This window comes from Neofelis nebulosa, chromosome 4 (assembly GCF_028018385.1).
Source record: "Neofelis nebulosa isolate mNeoNeb1 chromosome 4, mNeoNeb1.pri, whole genome shotgun sequence".
Classification (NCBI taxonomy): Eukaryota; Metazoa; Chordata; class Mammalia; order Carnivora; family Felidae; genus Neofelis; species Neofelis nebulosa.
The window spans coordinates 166,227,715-166,244,932 of NC_080785.1; the positions used below are offsets into that span (position 1 = coordinate 166,227,715).

The window sequence follows — 17,218 nt, forward strand, 5'->3', positions numbered from 1 at the left end:
CCTTATAACCTGCCTGGACCCTCCATTCAGGTCGGTAATTGGGGGCGGGGGTCCCGCGGGGCCACTCCGTCCTGTGGGCTCTGCACCCACGTTACTTTCTAACCCGCACCTCAAGCTCGCAGCCAGGGGTGGAAAGATGTCGTGGGTGGGTGTCCGCACCAAACTGGGCAGAACACAGTGTCAGCCACCCCGCCCTTGCTGGCTGGGAGGTTGCCCAGAGGCCTACTGAGGCCCCCCCCCCCCCGGGGGTTCTGAGCCACCTAGTGCCAGTGGGCACGATCCTCCCCAAACTCGTGGCAAACCAGCCCTCTTCCTACACAGCACACCCTCAGAAGCAGACGAGGTAGATGAGAAAGCACGTAGGCAAAGGTTCTCAGCCGTCAGCCTTTATAGCATCTTGGCAGATCCACTTAACTGATGGCTGCTGGCCATGTGCGGGATCGTGAGCACTGACGTGACTACTGCTGACCAGTGCCCTTCCGCATGGACTGACTTACCACGAACGACTCGTACAGCAGGTCTTTTACATATTGGAGATAGCATGCTTTGTCCGTGCTTTTGAAAAACGTCAGAGGTACCTTCCAAGGTTCCCCACGGGGAGATATTTTAAGATAAGTTGAGATGTGTATGGGGTCTTTGGGGCAAGATATTGAGCCTTACACGGGGATAAATTTGGCTCATATTTAACCTTTAAATCATAAAGCTGGCTCTTCCTCCCTCTGACGTTCTCATAATCCCTTTCAATATGGGCGTCTTACTAATGGCTTCTGGATGTTTATTATGATGGCTGCTGGGTAGTATTCAACTGGTGGCCACTGGTTACTATTCACTTGATTGGACTATATAGGTGATGAGGTACTTTTGCCCTCTTTGCTGCCCCCCCGGAAGGGAAAGACATGAGTTGAAAGAGCCAGGTGCCAAGAAGAGACACCTACCTGGCTGCAAGTCTTACCACTTAGCCATGGTGAGACAAGACCCGCTTTACCTGAGAGGCAGGGTCCAGGCATACCTGGCTTGGAGCTCTGGTCCCACCAGTTCCTTTGCGCCCTCCAGCTAGCCCTGTCACTTCTCTGAGCCTCCAGTCCCTCGTCTCATCTGCCACACAAAGTTGGAAGGGATAAAATGAGATGGGCATTCGATAGAAATTCTGTTTCCTTTTTAACTAATCCATCCCAAACCCTGTTGAGGTGGAGCATCTAGTTGACCTCCCTGCCCCACCCCCCACCCTGGAAGGCCGGAAGGGATCTTCGCAGGCCCCTCGCCCAGGCTGAGTACCTTCTGTGTGCTGGGGTACGCCTCAGTCAACTTCATGGCCTTCTCAGCATGTCCCCAATTGCCCCCATTTCATGGGTGGAGAAACCGAGGCTCTGGGAGGTTGAGGGGCCTTCCCAAGACCACAGGGCTTTTTCACCCACGTCACCGTCTCCCACCTCCGCCTGGAGAGGTTTTCTGGGAGGTTCTGAGGTCGTGAGGAATTGCCTTGCTGTGTGGTCAGCGAGTCTGTGATCAGGGCTGTTCGTTGAGCCCTGACCAGGGCCAGGGTGTCCCCGAGAAGTGGGGCTGGGTTGGTTTGCCCCGAAGGTTCTTTCTCTGCGAGGATCTCACCTCCGTGGCCACCTCGAACCCTCAGCCGGGGCTCCTGGGTGCTGGGCGGGCAGGCCAGACCCTGTGTTCTGCTGGGGGCGGGGGGGCACCTCCCTGGGAAAGCCACAGCCCTCCTCCCTTTCAGACCCCGATTTTCAGCCCCACACTCATTCCATGTGTTTTTGTTTTTGTTTTGTTCTTTTTTTTTTTTTTTTTCTTTTTTCCTTCTTGCTTCTGGGGGTTGTGTTTCCGAGGGGATTTTTTGTTGTTGTTCGGTTGGGTTTTGTTTTTGGTTTTTTTGACGTTTTTTGAGTTTTTTGGTTTTTTTTTTTTTTTTCCTTTTTTCCGCTTTGTTCTTTCATTTGTTTCTCCTGGTTTTGCTTTGGACGTCGATGCCGTTTTCTGTCCTTGATTAATTAGCTCCCCACACTCATCCCCCATCATGTTCTGTTTCCATGACAACGCAGCGTCGGGCATCCCGCTCGTGCCTCGCTGTGGATGCCGGCGGCTGGCCTGGACCGCGTCCGCTGGCTGGCCAGACCCCGTTCTCCCCTGACTGCCCCCACCCCCACCCTCCACCGAGCCCTGCCAGAAAGCCGCCCCCCCATCTCAGCACCCCGCCCCTCACCCCCAGTCCGTCTGCATGGCCCCTCTGTCTCCCCCCACCCGTACCCCCCACTCCCCCCCCCTCCAGCGATACCTTCTACGGCCTCCATTCTGTCTCCAACGTGACACTGGACTTTTCGTGGGGCTTCCTTTTCCGAAGGGCTGCCGCTGCTTTGCTCTGCCTCCCACCCCCACGGAGCTCCCGCCTCCTCTTTGCCTCCATCCGGATTCAGGGAGCAAGGGTTGGGACTTCCAGCTCGGAACCCCGGGCTGGAAGAGCGGGAACCGGTTCCCCCCGGAGCCCCCTCCTCTGTTAGGGCAAGTCAGGCCCCTGCCAGCCACCCCCTGCCGACGGCAGGTGACATCAGGCGGGGCAGGGTGCCACACGTCACTTCGTGGCCCCCCCGTGTGGCCTTGTCGAGCCTCCAGTCTGTCCTCTCTCTAGTGCGAGACGAGACCCCTTGACCTACCCGAAGCTGGGGAGCCACCCGCGTGGCTGGAGGTCCCGCGATTCTTAGCCAGGGACGGCCTCTTCCTGGCTCGAACCATCTGCTGGGTCAGCCCAAGTCCTTCGGGCTGCAGTTAGTTACACGGCTCCTGGGGAGCAGCCACGCCTTTCTGGAAGTTCAGGCGTCCCGCTAGCATCCGCGCCCCGCCCCCGCCCCCACCCCGAAACCCGTCCAACTTCCGAAAATGGAGCCCCCGAAATGCTTCCTGCCGCCTTCACGGTCCGCGAGGTTGGGACAGAAGGCTGCACCCGCTTCCCCGCTGAGAAACGCACAGAACATGTCCCTGTTTTCTCAACGTTCAAGCTCATTCCCTCGTTTTATTATTATTATTATTATTATTATTATTATTATTATTAATATCCTATTCTGCCAGGGCTGTGATGTGACAATGTGACATGTCACATTGGGTCACATCCGCTAGAATTAATATGCAGATTGCAGTGGGCCCCCTCCTCCCTCCTCCTCTGTCTCTGCCCCCCTCTCTCTGGGCCTCTCTCTTCCTGTTCTGTCTCTCCCGTGTCTCCTGTCTCTCGTCTCTGGCACCCACGAATGTGCACCGAAGGCCCCTGAAACCAGGCTTCTTCCTTGCATCACCTCTCTGTCCCTCCTTCTGCCTCTCTCTTTCTCTCCCTCTCTCTCTCTCTCTCTCTCTCTCTCTTCCTCTCTCTCTCTCTGTCCTTCTCTCAACCAACCTATTTTGCATGCTGTTTGTGATTCTGAGAGCTGCATCTATCAATGGAAACTTGTCAGATCCGACAGAAGCTTTTAGAAGGGTTTCTATACCCCAAAACCACAAAAATTTCATTAGAGTTTCTCATCTTTTCCTTGAGGGCCCCCCCCCCGGGAAGTGGGCAGGGCCCCCGAGTCACCGGAGGGGACGAGGGTGGGGGGCCGAGGTCCCGGCCCCCTCTGCCTTCCAGCACCGCTGGTTCCCGTGACCCCCCTGCTCCCCGACGTCCTCAGAGCCCCCGCCACCTGCAGCCCGAATGTTCCGCAGCTCCCCGCTTGGGGGAGCGGGTGGAGGGGCTGCTCCCCGAAGCCACGTCTGTCAGCAAAGATGAGAAACAGCTGATAAATTTTTGTGTTCGTAACTGTGCTGTGACCAGCCACTCTGGTCTCTGAAACCCTGTTGCTATGGAATAATGCTTTGTGTCTCTTTTATTATATATCGATATATCTCTCTATATATTGTTTGTGGAGTACCTTCCTTTGAAGTTTTTGGTTTCTTTGTGTTGGAATTTGCTTTTTTAATTTGGTTTTTTTCTTTTCTTTTCATTTGGAAGAAAAAAAAAAAACAACTTCAGCTGGGGGGAAGGGAACAGCCTTGTTTATATTTAAATTGTTTTCCGCTTTTTTTTTCCTTTTTTTCTTTCTTTCTTTCCTTCCTTCTTTCTTTCTTTCTTTCTTTCTTTCTTCCTGCTTTTCTTTCTTTTCCCCCCTGCATCCCGTCTCCCCACCCCCCACCCTGTGCATCTCGCTCCCACCCGCCCGCCGCCCACCCCCAGTCCGCCGCGTGGCCCCGCGATTCTCCATTTTGCCCATGAGCCACGAGATCATGCCAGGCGGCAACGTGAACATCACCTGCGTGGCCGTGGGCTCGCCCATGCCGTACGTCAAGTGGATGCAGGGGGCCGAGGACCTGACGCCCGAAGACGACATGCCCGTGGGGCGGAATGTGCTGGAACTCACAGACGTCAAGGACTCGGCCAACTACACGTGCGTGGCCATGTCCAGCCTGGGCGTCATCGAGGCTGTGGCCCAGATCACAGTGAAATGTAAGTGTGGCCCACGGGGCACAGGGAGGCCGAGGTCATCCCTGGGCCCCGGGCACAGGTCAGGGGTCCAGGTAGAGAGCCTTTGAGTTACCATTCCGGCTTTGGTCATTCGCGGCTGGGAAGGGGACGCTTGTTTTGTGAATGGACGTCTATCGGTTTTCCATTATCCTGGGCCCGGCCCCGCGGACTGAGGCAGGGTCTTGTGCCGAGCAGAGACCCCGACGTGTGACACGCCCAGGTAGCCAGACACAAGTTGATCAAGACTGTGATGGGGACCGTGTGGCCCTGTTCAGACCCCCCAGAGTCGAGGGTCTCACCCCCCCCCCCGCCCCCCACAAAAGTTAGGTCAGAGAAAGATTAAAAGTTGAACAGGAATGAGCCAAAGAAGTTGAAGAGTGTTTCTAAGAAAAGCAAACAGCCTGTGCAGACTCAGAGAGCTGGAGCTGGGACAGGGGACCGCGGGGGTCTCCTGATGGCTCAAGTTTGTGATGAGGTTCAGAGGAAGGTGCCCCCAAATCGTTTTCTAGCTCTAGAACAGGGGCCAGCAAACTACAGCCTGCGGGCTGAATCTGGCCCTCCCCTTGTTTTTTATAAATAAAGTTTTATTGGCACATAACCACACCCAGTCATCCATGCCTTGTCGGTGGCAGCTGTCCGGCTCCAGCGGCAGAGCTGAGTCCGCTCAACCCGGCCTGCAAAGCTCAAATAGTTACTGTGTGGCCCTTTGGAGGCGGAGTTTGCCAAGCCCTGTCCTAGGGCCATGGAAGACATGAGCATCGGCTGGTTTGTTGGTCATCTTGCTGAGCGAGTGAGCCTCTCCTGGGGCCCGTGTGGTGTAAGAACTTGGGACGAGTGGGAGAGAAAGGCACGATCATCTAGGTGCTAGGAGCGTAGAATCGTGAACAAAACTCCGGCCTCTGCTAAGCACTGGGCGAGGGTGCCTGTGGCCTGGGTGGTGCGGGAAGCTTTAAGGAACGAGAAACAGCTGGCCGTGTGGCCCTCTGGGGTTGGAGCATTTCAGGTACAGGGAACAGCAAGTGTGCTGTGGGAACAGACAGCATGGCTGAGCAGAGTAAACCACGGAGACAGGGCACCAGCAATTTCAAAAGTCAATGTTTTTCTTCGAGTAAATTTTTTTTTTTTTTAAGTCAGCATTTTCAGCTTTACGGGCCACGTGGTCTCTGCTGCAGCCCCCCCCCCCCCCCCGCCCTGCCCCTGTCGCGCGAAAGGAGCCGCCTGTGATACGTAGGCGCGGCTGTATTCTAATAAAACTTTATTTATAAAAGCAGCTGCTGGTCCTCGGGCCACAGTTTGCCGAACCCTCCTATAGATGGTGGGAACGGGGGTCACCGGGCCCGGGGGTCGTTGGCGAGGAAGTCCAGGCGCAGCGAGGGCCTTCGGGCTCCGCAGCCAGGGTGCCTGACCTGTGACCGTGGCTGCCACCCACAGCTCTCCCCAAAGCCCCGGGGACGCCTGTGGTGACTGAGAACACAGCCACCAGCATCACCATCACGTGGGACTCCGGCAATCCAGACCCCGTGTCCTACTATGTCATCGAATATAAATCCAAGAGCCAAGACGGGCCGTACCAGATCAAGGAGGACATCACCACGACGCGTTACAGCATCGGGGGCCTGAGCCCCAACTCGGAGTACGAGATCTGGGTGTCGGCCGTCAACTCCATCGGCCAGGGGCCCCCCAGTGAGTCGGTGGTCACCCGCACCGGCGAACAGGCCCCGGCCAGCGCCCCGCGGAACGTGCAGGCCCGCATGCTGAGCGCCACCACGATGATCATCCAGTGGGAAGAGCCCGTGGAGCCCAACGGCCTGATCCGGGGCTACCGGATCTATTACACCATGGAGCCTGAGCACCCCGTGGGCAACTGGCAGAAACACAACGTGGATGACAGTCTGCTGACCACCGTGGGCAGCCTGCTGGAGGACGAGACCTACACTGTGCGTGTGCTGGCCTTCACCTCCGTGGGCGACGGGCCCCTCTCGGACCCCATCCAGGTCAAGACGCAGCAGGGAGGTGAGGGGCCTGGGGGAGGCGTGGCCTCTGCGGGGGTGGGGGTGGGGCGGGGACAGCGGGATTAGGGGCCGGGGTCCTGTGTCCCCGCAGCACGCAGCTGGCTGGCTGATGTTGCCCGGAGGCCCGCAGCTGGTTTATTCACCGCGGCGCGGGGTGCTTTCCGGGTATTTTCGCGCTGGCGTCTCAAAGCAGGAGGTCGTCCCAGAAAGCCCCCGTTTCTCTCTTCTCTCGGGAAGTTGGATTTGGCGAGGCCCCGGGGCTGTGATCGGACATCCAGGCAGGTCCCGGCGGCCGCGTCTGAGTTGGAGAACTACCGTTCTCCGTTGTCCTCGGAGAGATTGAAACTGTAAAGGGGAAACGCGTGAGCTCAAAGGCAGCGGCCGGCGGCCTGCCCGCCCAGGCCACACCGGGCAGGGTGGGGGTGGGGCATCCAGGTGTCTGGGGCCCCAGCTGTCCGCGGGTTTCTGGTCCTTTCCTTACGGGCTCAGGTTTCAGGACCTCGAGTCCAGAAAGACCCAGCAGCTGTCCAAGTGCAGGGACGGGAGCATTGGAACTGCCGTTACAGAGCGGACACAGGACGAGGGGCCGTGTTTCGAAACGTCCCCACGATTTCTCTGCCATTTAACGTAGGGGAAGCAAAGAGAGCACCGGCCTGATTTGAAAAGGAGGGTTTTTTTGGTTCGGTTTTGTTTTTGTGTTTGAGGTTTTTTGTGGGGAAATTGAAATTGTCAGTTAGGGAGCTCCTGGGAAAATAAGAGAAGTAACAGTGGAGAACATTCCAGAAGCATCCAGAACACGATCGAGAGCGGCCTTTCCTTCGGGGCGGTGCTGAGCATCACGGGGCCCTTTTTGGGAGCCTGGGGACACCTGGCGGGTTGGGCACCCTATGGAGTGGACCCTTCCCCAGTCACCCACCGCCCCCCCCCCCCCCCCCCCGTTTCCCCTCCTCCCCTCTCCCCTCCCTGCAGTGCCCGGCCAGCCCATGAACTTCAGGGCGGAGGCCAAGTCGGAGACGAGCATCGGGCTGTCATGGAGCCCCCCACGGCAGGAGAGCATCATCAAATACGAGCTCCTGTTCCGGGAAGGCGACCACGGCAGAGAGGTACTGGGCACCGGCGGGAGAGGGCCGGGCGCGGCGCCCTCGGGTCTCGCTCTTCCTCCGCTCTCGCCCCCCGCCTCCGTGGATGCCGCTGCGCCCCTCTTCCTCCTCCTTCCCTCTGCCTACTTTCTGCTCTGCTCTCTGATTCATCGACGTCTCTGTTCCTCGGTCTCTGCTGGCCTTGTGTCTCTTTCACAATCTCCGTGTCTCTGTCTCTTTGTCTCCACCCGCCACCGCCCCCAGGTGGGGAGGACCTTCGACCCGGCCACAGCGTTCGTGGTGGACGACCTCAAGCCCAACACGGAGTACGCCTTCCGCCTGGCAGCGCGGTCTCCGCAGGGTCTGGGCGCCTTCACCTCCGTGGTGCGACAGCGCACGCTCCAGTCCAGTAGGTGTCTCGCGGACCCCGCCCTTCCCTGCGGGGCCCCGCCCCCACCCGCACAAGCTGACCTTGGCCGGGACGCCGCAGCGGGTGGGGGGGGCGCCTGGCCTCGCGCGTGCGCCCCCACGCGGCGCCGGCGGTTGCCGCAGGCCCCGCTGTGTCCGTCGCCCTGGGGGACGAGGTTCACCCCTAGGTCGGTGCTCTGGAGGGCCGTGTGAGGCTGTCCCCGCCCACACCCCGGCGTTCCCGGAGAGCCCGGCGCCCAGAGACCAGACGCCTCCCCAGATGGCCCTTCCCCCCAGACCAGGCCCCCCATTGCCAGGGGCAGGAGCAGGAGGGCAGGGGGTGCGGGCTCCAGGAGCTCTTGAGTCCCTGGAGCTCTTTGCCGTGGTCGCCTTTTGGCCAGAACTCTGCAGCCGGCAGCTGGCTCTGGGCCCCGCTGGGGTCCCTGCCTCCGCCCTCCTGGCCTGCTCGGAGCTCAGGGCCTGGACAGGCCCCAGATCCCGCTGTCCGTCTGCCTCCCCTTCTCCCTCTGCCCCTCCTCCGCGCTCACCCTCGCCCTCCGTGGCCTCCGCCACCGTGGCCCTCCTCCCCTCCCCTCCCCCTTCTCAGTCGCAGAGCACCACCCCAGGCCTTGTTCCGGAAGCAGCCTCGGTGTCCAGACCTTCCAGTCCCCCCCCCCCCCCCCCGCCCCCGGGTGTGTGCACACAGGGGGTCACGGGTCAGTCGCGGGTGACAGCAGCTTGGGCCTGGGGGTCCGAGCCGCTGCGGACCAGGGGCCTCGGAGACGCGGCACCCCTGCCCCCCTCCCCCACCCGGCCCCCTTCCCTCCTCCCCCCTCCCGCGTGCCAAGCCGAGAGCTCCGCAGCTCACAGGCGTCTGGGCGTGTTTGTGCGTGAGGCCATCAGTGAGGGTGTCCTGTGGCTTGGGCGGCCACGTGAGAGACCGGCACAGGTGCCACGAAGGTGAGTACGCGCTGGTCTCAAGCAGGTTCACAAAAACGGCCCACCCTGCGTGCCCCCCGGCCTGTGCCCCGCATACCTCGGCAGCTCTGGGCTGCACAGGGTCCACGGTCCCCCCCAAATTTTCCACCCCGCGGCCGAGAGCCACGCCTGCCCCAGAAATGGGGGCCCGGGAGCTACCTCCCACTGGAGCCTGTCTGTGGGTCTGTCACTCCCGCCCCCCCAAGACGTCACGCAGGTTGGGCCGGATTGTGAAGGAGGCGGCCTCCGTGGTCGTCAGGAGAGCGGCTTTGGCCCAGCCACGCGAAACTCTGGGGCGGCCCAGGACAGGGAGCGGGGGAGAAGGGGCTCCCCACTTCTCCCCCCGAGGCGGGTGGGGCCCGAGAGAGCTGACAGCGAGACTCAGGGCCAGGCATGTCCCCCCCGGGGACTGCGGGCTTCTTAGGCTGAACTCAAGGGTAGGTGGAGGCCAGACCGCTCAGCCGTGGGTCTCCCCACACCGTCTCACCTTCCCGCCTCGTCGGCGCCAGTCCGGAACCACAGCGTGCCCACACTGGGGGCCTGCTTGCGTCCGGAGACCCACCCAGAGCTCGGTCTGGCCTTGTAGCTCGGCACTCCGCCACTCCCTCCCTCGTAAGAAAGTCTTATAAGTTAGCAGTTGAAGAGCGGAAGGTAGGTAACCAGACTGGGAGTTTTTTCCGGAAGGCGTCTTTCTTTCTTTTATTATGGTTTTTCTCATCATCATCACCATCACCGTTGTTTCTTATTTTTGTTATGGTTTTGGTTTTATTTTTCCTCCCCCCCCCCTTTCTCAGCGAATCCATTCCACTCCTGCCTGATTCCCCCAGGCACTTTTGGTTGGGGTGGCTGGTCAAGAAATGGGGGAGAGGGCCCCAAGTATCTGATATCAGAGGAAGGAACCCCGGTATTTCACTTTAAGTGGGCCCGGAGGGTCATTTTAGTTGACCCTGGAGTGGCGTCTGAGACGTCTCGTAGCCTGATGTCTTTGAGGACGTCTCTCATCACTGGGTAGCCCCACCACGACCCTGTAAGCGCGTGCTCAGTGAACAAATAGGGTTGCCATGATGGTAGGGTTCTATATGCCTTGCCGTGAAGCAAAGCCAGTGACCTCTCTGGGCCTCCCTCTAGGCAAGGAGAATTCTGGAGTCATGGGCAGTTGAGGTAGGGTGGCTCCAGCCGTCCTCAACTGGCCTGAGTGGATAAGGACACAGGCTGAGGTCCGAATCCCCGTCCTCAAGTCAAGACAGCCCCTGGACAACGGCCGAGCCCGGGTTCAAATACCGGCTCTCACCACATGCCCTCGGGAAGGCAGCCTGCTGGTTTGGGGGCCTCAGTTTCCTCATCTGTAAAGTGGGAGGTGATCTGTGAAAGGCACCCCGGGTAGGTGGGGTCTGGCAGCCAGGAGATAAAAAAGTGATTATAGAAAAGCAGGCAGATGGGCTTGGACACCCGTTTCCCCACCTGGAGCGTGGCCTGAGGCTGGAGGGGTGATCGCTCCAGCCACTTACAGTGTCTTGAGAATTGAATGGCTAATCAGGGGGGCACATTTTGAGCATAAAGGGCTTAGGGTGTGCGGTGTCCAGAAGACGCACGGACCGTGAGGTCTAACGTCAGTAACAGCCTTAAGCCCAGTCTCGTAGCAGATACGCCACAGGTGGGGACTTAGTGTTATTCCAGAAAGCCTGTAACACACACACAGTAGGTGCTTAATATGTGGGAACTATCACTGCTACTTAGCAAAGCCCTTAGCACACTGCCTGGCACACAATAGGTGCTTCATAAGTGCTCTCTTAAACCTAAACACAGATCGTCATGGCGCGAGGCCCCCTTATTGGCACTCACCAGATGGAAGGTGCTAGTCATTTGCAACAAGCTTACCCTGGTGTCCCCTGCACAGTAGGAACCCCAGACACGGGGCCCATGATCGTTGTTCCGTGAAGCCCCTGGCAGAATGCCTGGCATACAGTAAGTGCTCGATAAGTGGCATTTTCTTCCAAGAGGCTGGCCTTGCTCTGGGCGCTTATGCTCAGATAGGAACCGTTGTCAGTCTGACAGGACCTAGCATGGGGTTTGGGGTCCGCAGGTTCTGCTCAAAACGTGAAGTCGTTACCTGCAGAACCTTTGACACTGTGTGCACACAGGAGGTGCTTGAGAAGGAAAAACTGCTCCGATTTATGTATAAGGCCCTTAGCACAGCAGCTGGCACACGGTAGGTGCTTAAGAAGTGAGAACTATTCATGTTCTACAAGGCCCGGAATGCAGTGCCTTTTACATCGTAGGTGTTTAGTAGCTAGGAACTCTTGCTGTGCTTTTCAGTAAAGCCTCCAGCCCAGTGCTTGGCACGTAGTAGGTGCTCATTATGTGGGGACTAGTACTGTTTTTTTTATAAAGTCCCCAGCCCGGTGCCTGGCACGTAGTAGGTGCTTAGTATGCGGGGACTAGTACTGTTATCCGATGAAGCCTCCAGCCCGGTGCCTGGCACGTAGTAGGTGCTCAGTATGTGGGGGCTAGTACTGTTATCCGATGACGCCCCCAGCCCGGTGCCTGGCACGTAGTAGGTGCTCAGTATGTGGGGGCTAGTACTGTTATCCGAAGAAGCCTCCAGCCCGGTGCCTGGCACGTAGTAGGTGCTCAGTATGTGGGGGCTAGTACTGTTATCCGATGAAGCCCCCAGCCCGGTGCCTGACACATAGTGGGTGCTCATTATGTGGGGACTAATACTGTTATCCGATGAAGCCCCCAGCCCGGTGCCTGGCACGTAGTGCGTGCTTAGTATGTGGGGGCTAGTACTGTTATCCGATGAAGCCCCCAGCCCAGTGCCTGGCACGTAGTAGGTGCTCATTATGTGGGGGCTAGTACTGTTATCCGATGAAGCCCCCAGCCCGGTGCCTGGCACGTAGTAGGTGCTCAGTATGTGGGGACTAGTACTGTTATCCGATGAAGCCCCCAGCCCGGTGCCTGGCACGTAGTAGGTGCTCATTATGTGGGGGCTAGTACTGTTATCCGATGAAGCCCCCAGCCCGGTGCCTGGCACGTAGTAGGTGCTCAGTATGTGGGGACTAATACTGTTATCCGATAAAGTCCCCAGCCCGGTGCCTGACACGTGGTAGGTGCTCATTATGTGGGGACTAGTACTGTTATCTGATAAAGCCCTGAGTCCAGTGCCTGGCACATAGTAGGTACTCATTACGTGGGGACTAGTACTGTTATCTGATGAAGCCCCCAGCCCGGTGCCTGGCACGTAGTAGGTGCTCATTACGTGGGGACTAATACTGTTATCCGATGAAGCCCCCAGCCTGGTGCCTGGCACATAGTAGGTGCTCATTATGTGGGGACTAATACTGTTAATCTGATGAAGCCCCCAGCCTGGTGCCTGACACATAGTGGGTGCTCATTATGTGGGGACTAATACTGTTATCCGATGAAGCCCCCAGCCCGGTGCCTGGCACGTAGTGCGTGCTTAGTATGTGGGGGCTAGTACTGTTTTCTGATGAGGCCCCCAGCCCGGTGCCTGGCACATAGTAGGTGCTTAGTATGTGGGGACTAGTACTGTTATCCGATGAAGCCCCCAGCCCGGTGCCTGGCACGTAGTGCGTGCTTAGGATGTGGGGACTAGTACTGTTTTCTGATGAGGCCCCCAGCCCGGTGCCTGGCACATAGTAGGTGCTTAGTATGTGGGGACTAGTACTGTTATCTGATGAAGCCCCAGCCCGGTGCCTGGCACATAGTAGGTACTCATTATATGGGGACTAATACTGTTAATCTGATGAAGCCCCCAACCCGGTGCCTGCCACGTAGTAGGTGCTCAGTATGTGGGGGCTAATACTGTTATCCGATGAAGCCCCAGCCCGGTGCCTGGCACATAGTAGGTACTTATTATGTGGGGACTAGTACTGTTAATCTGATAAAGCCCCCAGCCCAGTGCCGGGCACGTAGTAGGTGCTTAGTATGTGGGGACTAGTACCGTTACCTGATGAAGCCCCCAGTGCCTGGCACATAGTAGGTGCTCATAATGTGGGGACTAGTACTGTTATCTGAGAAAGTCCTGAGCCCGGTGCCTGGGGCAAAGTAGGTACTCATTATGTGGGCACTAGTACTGTTATCTGATAAAGCCCCAGCCCGGTGCCTGGCACATAGTAGGTGCTTAGTATGTGGGGACTAGTACTGTTAATCTGATGAAGCCCCCAGCCCGGTGCCTCGCACGTAGTAGGTGCTTAGTATGTGGGGACTAGTACTGTTACCTGATGTAGCCCCAGCCCGGTGCCTGGCATATAGTAGGTGCTCATTTTGTGGTGACTGGTACTGTTATTTGATGAAGGCCCCAGCCCGGTGCCTGGCACGTAGTAGGTGCTCAGTATGTGGGGACTAGTACTGCTTTCTGATAAAGTCCCGAGCACAGTGCCTGGCACATAGTAGGTGTTTAGTATGTGGGGACTAGTACTGTTATCCAATGAAGCCCCCAGCCAGTGCCTGGCACGTAGTAGGTGCTCCGTATGTGGGGTGAAGCCCCCAGCCCAGTGCCTAGCACGTAGTAGGTATTTAGTATGTGGGGGCTAGTACTGTTACCCAATGAAGCCTCCAGCCCGGTGCCTGGCACGTAGTAAGTGCTCAGTATGTGGGGGCTTGTACTGTTATCTGATGAAGCCCCCAGCCCGGTGCCTGGCACGTAGTAGGTGTTTAGTATGTGGGGACTAGTACTGTTACCTGATGAAGTCCCCAACCCGGTGCCTGGCTCGTAGTAGGTGCTTAGTATGTGGGGACTAGTACTGTTATCCGATAAAGCCCCAGCCCAGTGCCTGGCACACAGTAGATGCTCATTATGTGGGGACTAATACTGTTTTCTGATAAAGTCCCCAGCCCGGTGCCTGGCACGTACTAGGTGCTCAGTTTGTGGGGGCTAGTACTGTTATCCGATGAAGCCCCCAGCCCGGTGCCTGGCACGTAGTAGGTGCTCAGTATGTGGGGGCTAGTACTGTTGTCCGATGAAGCCCCCAGCCCGGTGCCTGGCACGTAGTAGGTGCTCAGTATGTGGGGGCTAGTACTGTTATCCGATGAAGCCCCCAGCCCGGTGCCTGGCACGTAGTAGGTGCTCAGTATGTGGGGGCTAGTACTGTTAATCTGATGACGCCCCCAGCCCGGTGCCTGGCACGTAGTAGGTGCTCAGTATGTGGGACTAGTACTGTTACCTGATGATGCCCCCAGCCCGGTGCCTGGCACGTAGTAGGTGCTTAGTATGTGGGGACTAGTACTGTTATCTGATAAAGCCCTGAGCCCGGTGCCTGGCACATAGTAGGTGTTTAGTATGTGGGGACTAGTACTGTTACCTGATGAAGCCCCCAGCCCGTTGCCTGGCACATAGTAGGTGTTTAGTATGTGGGGGCTAGTACTGTTATCCGGTGAAGCCTCCAGCCCGGTGCCTGGCACGTAGTAGGTGCTCAGTATGTGGGGACTAGTACTGTTATGTGATGACGCCCCCAGCCCAGTGCCTGGCACACAGTAGGTGCTCAGTATGTGAGGACTAGTACTGTTATCTGATGAAGCCCCCAGCCCGGTGCCTGGCACGTAGTAGGTGTTTATTATGTGGGGACTAGTACTGTTACCTGATGAAGCCCCCAGCCCGGTGCCTGGCACGTAGTAGGTGCTCAGTGTGTGGGGACTAGTACTGTTATCCGATGAAGCCCCCAGCCCGGTGCCTGGCACGTAGTAGGTGCTTAGTATGCGGGGACTAGTACTGTTATCCGATGAAGCCTCCAGCCCGGTGCCTGGCACGTAGTAGGTGCTCAGTATGTGGGGGCTAGTACTGTTATCCGATGAAGCCCCCAGCCCGGTGCCTGGCACGTAGTAGGTGCTCAGTATGTGGGGGCTAGTACTGTTAATCTGATGACGCCCCCAGCCCGGTGCCTGGCACGTAGTAGGTGCTCAGTATGTGGGACTAGTACTGTTACCTGATGATGCCCCCAGCCCGGTGCCTGGCACGTAGTAGGTGCTTAGTATGTGGGGACTAGTACTGTTATCTGATAAAGCCCTGAGCCCGGTGCCTGGCACATAGTAGGTGTTTAGTATGTGGGGACTAGTACTGTTACCTGATGAAGCCCCCAGCCCGGTGCCTGGCACGTAGTAGGTGTTTATTATGTGGGGACTAGTACTGTTACCTGATGAAGCCCCCAGCCCGGTGCCTGGCACGTAGTAGGTGCTCAGTGTGTGGGGACTAGTACTGTTATCCGATGAAGCCCCCAGCCCGGTGCCTGGCACGTAGTAGGTGCCACATAATGGTCTATTTTTATGTTTAGAGGGTGGTTAGGATGCCCTGCCCATAGTAGGTGCCGAGTAAATGAGATCTGCCGTTGATCTGTGAAGTACTTCGTGTGGTGCCAGGTACACAGTAGGGGCTCCACGCAGAAGAGGTGTCGTCCGTCACGACCTTGGCATGCAGTAGTTGCCTAATTTGGGCTGTGCGCCCTGTGAGGCCCTGAGCCTGGTGCCAGCACAAGGGGTGTCCAGTGAGTAGGCCCTCGTGCTATTACTCTCTCGAGCCCTCGGCATGCTCACTGGCACACAGTAGGTGCTCAGACGTGGGCGCTGTTTTGTCTTCAGTGAGGCCGAGAGGGCGGTCCTAGTGGGAGCCAGCCCTTGGGTGGCCTCCGGAGCCCCCGATTCAAACTGGTGTCCGCCACGTAGGTGTTTTTGCCGTTAACCTACGACGCTCTTTAAAAAACAACAAAACCAGCTTTTCTGTTTTAAGTTTACCTATTTTGAGAGCTAGAAGCGGGGGGCAGAGAGACAGAGCATCCCAAGCGGCCTCCGCACGGTCAGCGCAGAGCCTCAGACCCACGAACTGTGAGACTGTGACCTGAGCCCAAGTCGAGACTCGGATGCTTAAGCGACCGAGCTACCCAGGTGCCCCAAACCTTCACACAGTGAAGGAAGCTAGGAAGCGCTTCACACTGCCTAGCACACAGTAGGTGCCCAACAGATGGGACCCGTCCTGCTTCTACACTGACCGTGCTATTCCCCTGGCACACAGTAGGTGTTCGCTAAGTACCTCTACCGTTACCCTGTGGCGCCCTTGGCCCGGTGCTTGGCGCGTAGCAGGTGTTCAATGAATAGATGCTTCTACGGCCATCCCGTGCCGCCCTGGCACCTGCCCCGTGTGTGACGGGTGCTTCGCGACCGGGGCTTTTCTTGCCGGTCTGCGCACACCTAGCCACACGCGCGCGCGCGCGCACACACACACACACGCGCGCGCGCGCGCGCTCCCCGGGGACTGTGGCCGCCCCCTCCCCAGGGCCGCCTGCGTGCTGGGCGGGGGCGGTGCTGAGCGCAGCGTTCTTGGCCAGCCCTCCCGGCCCCTCCCCTCCCCCCACCCGTCCATCTCACCTTTGGTTGACACCCGCCTCTTTTGGGTTCGACTTCTCTTTGGTTTAGTTCTGTTTTGTTTGTTATCATCTTCTGTTTTATTTTCTCTTTCCCATCTTTTGTTTCCCCGTCCCCCTCCCCCCGCCCATCCCGCCTCCCCTCCCCGCCCCCACGTTCTCCCCCCTCCAATAGAACCGTCAGCCCCCCCTCAAGACGTTAAATGCGTCAGCACGCGCTCCACGGCCATTTTGGTAAGTTGGCGCCCACCGCCGCCGGAAACGCACAACGGGGCCCTGGTGAGCTATAGCGTCCGCTACCGACCGCTGGGCTCGGAGGATCCGCAACCCAAGGAGGTGAACGGCATTCCCCCGACCGCCACTCAGATCCTGCTGGAGGCGCTGGACAAGTGGACGGAGTATCGCATCACGACGGTCGCTCACACAGAGGTGGGACCAGGGCCCGAGAGCTCGCCCGTGGTCATCCGCACCGACGAGGACGGTGAGCACCCACCCCGGCCCACCCCCCTCCGCCTCGGCGCAGCCAGGGCTGGCTGGTGGTCAGAAGGTAGAAGCCACAGTGTCGAGGGGCAGGCGTGAGACCGAGAGCCGTCCCGGGGAATCCCGGGCTCCTCGCTCCCGGGATCGTCCGTCCCAGGCCCCTCCGGGCAGTATTTTCTCCCCGAGCCCCGTGCCTGGGAAGGGGAGCGTGGCAGCCCTGCATTTTGGTCCGGTGCTGGCAAAGCCTGGAAGCGGTGCCTGCTCACCGCAAGCTCGCGATGCTCCCTGGCCCCGGAAACCTGGCTTCTAGGCTCCGGGGATGAGCCGGGATCGGCAGTTCCCTCGGGCTGAGCCGTCCCCGCGGGCAGGTGGGTCGGCGGTGGCGTGCCGGGGATG

At 58.5% G+C, this 17,218-nt stretch overlaps 1 protein-coding gene and 1 long non-coding RNA gene across 11 annotated transcripts in view; both read left to right on the forward strand.

Annotated features, from left to right (window-relative positions):
- PTPRS (protein tyrosine phosphatase receptor type S) overlaps positions 1-17,218 on the forward strand; it is a 97,151-nt gene that overhangs the window by 59,962 nt on the left and 19,971 nt on the right. For 6 of the 9 annotated variants that reach the window (XM_058728334.1, XM_058728336.1, XM_058728335.1 and 3 more), the window contains 5 exons: positions 4,205-4,474; positions 5,924-6,505; positions 7,474-7,607; positions 7,848-7,992; positions 16,518-16,823. In XM_058728334.1, coding sequence (XP_058584317.1) covers positions 4,205-4,474; positions 5,924-6,505; positions 7,474-7,607; positions 7,848-7,992; positions 16,518-16,823 — 1,437 coding nt within the window. The remainder of the gene's footprint in view (positions 1-4,204; positions 4,475-5,923; positions 6,506-7,473; positions 7,608-7,847; positions 7,993-16,517; positions 16,824-17,218) is intronic. The other 3 variants (XM_058728340.1, XM_058728341.1, XM_058728342.1) reach the window with 1 other exon arrangement.
- Positions 9,778-13,248, forward strand: LOC131510797 (uncharacterized). Of its 2 annotated transcripts, none has more exons than XR_009261189.1 (3): positions 9,778-12,425; positions 12,701-12,908; positions 13,110-13,248. It is a non-coding gene; the product is annotated as an uncharacterized LOC131510797 (long non-coding RNA). The 2 variants fall into 2 exon arrangements; XR_009261190.1 differs by having other exon boundaries at positions 12,839-12,908.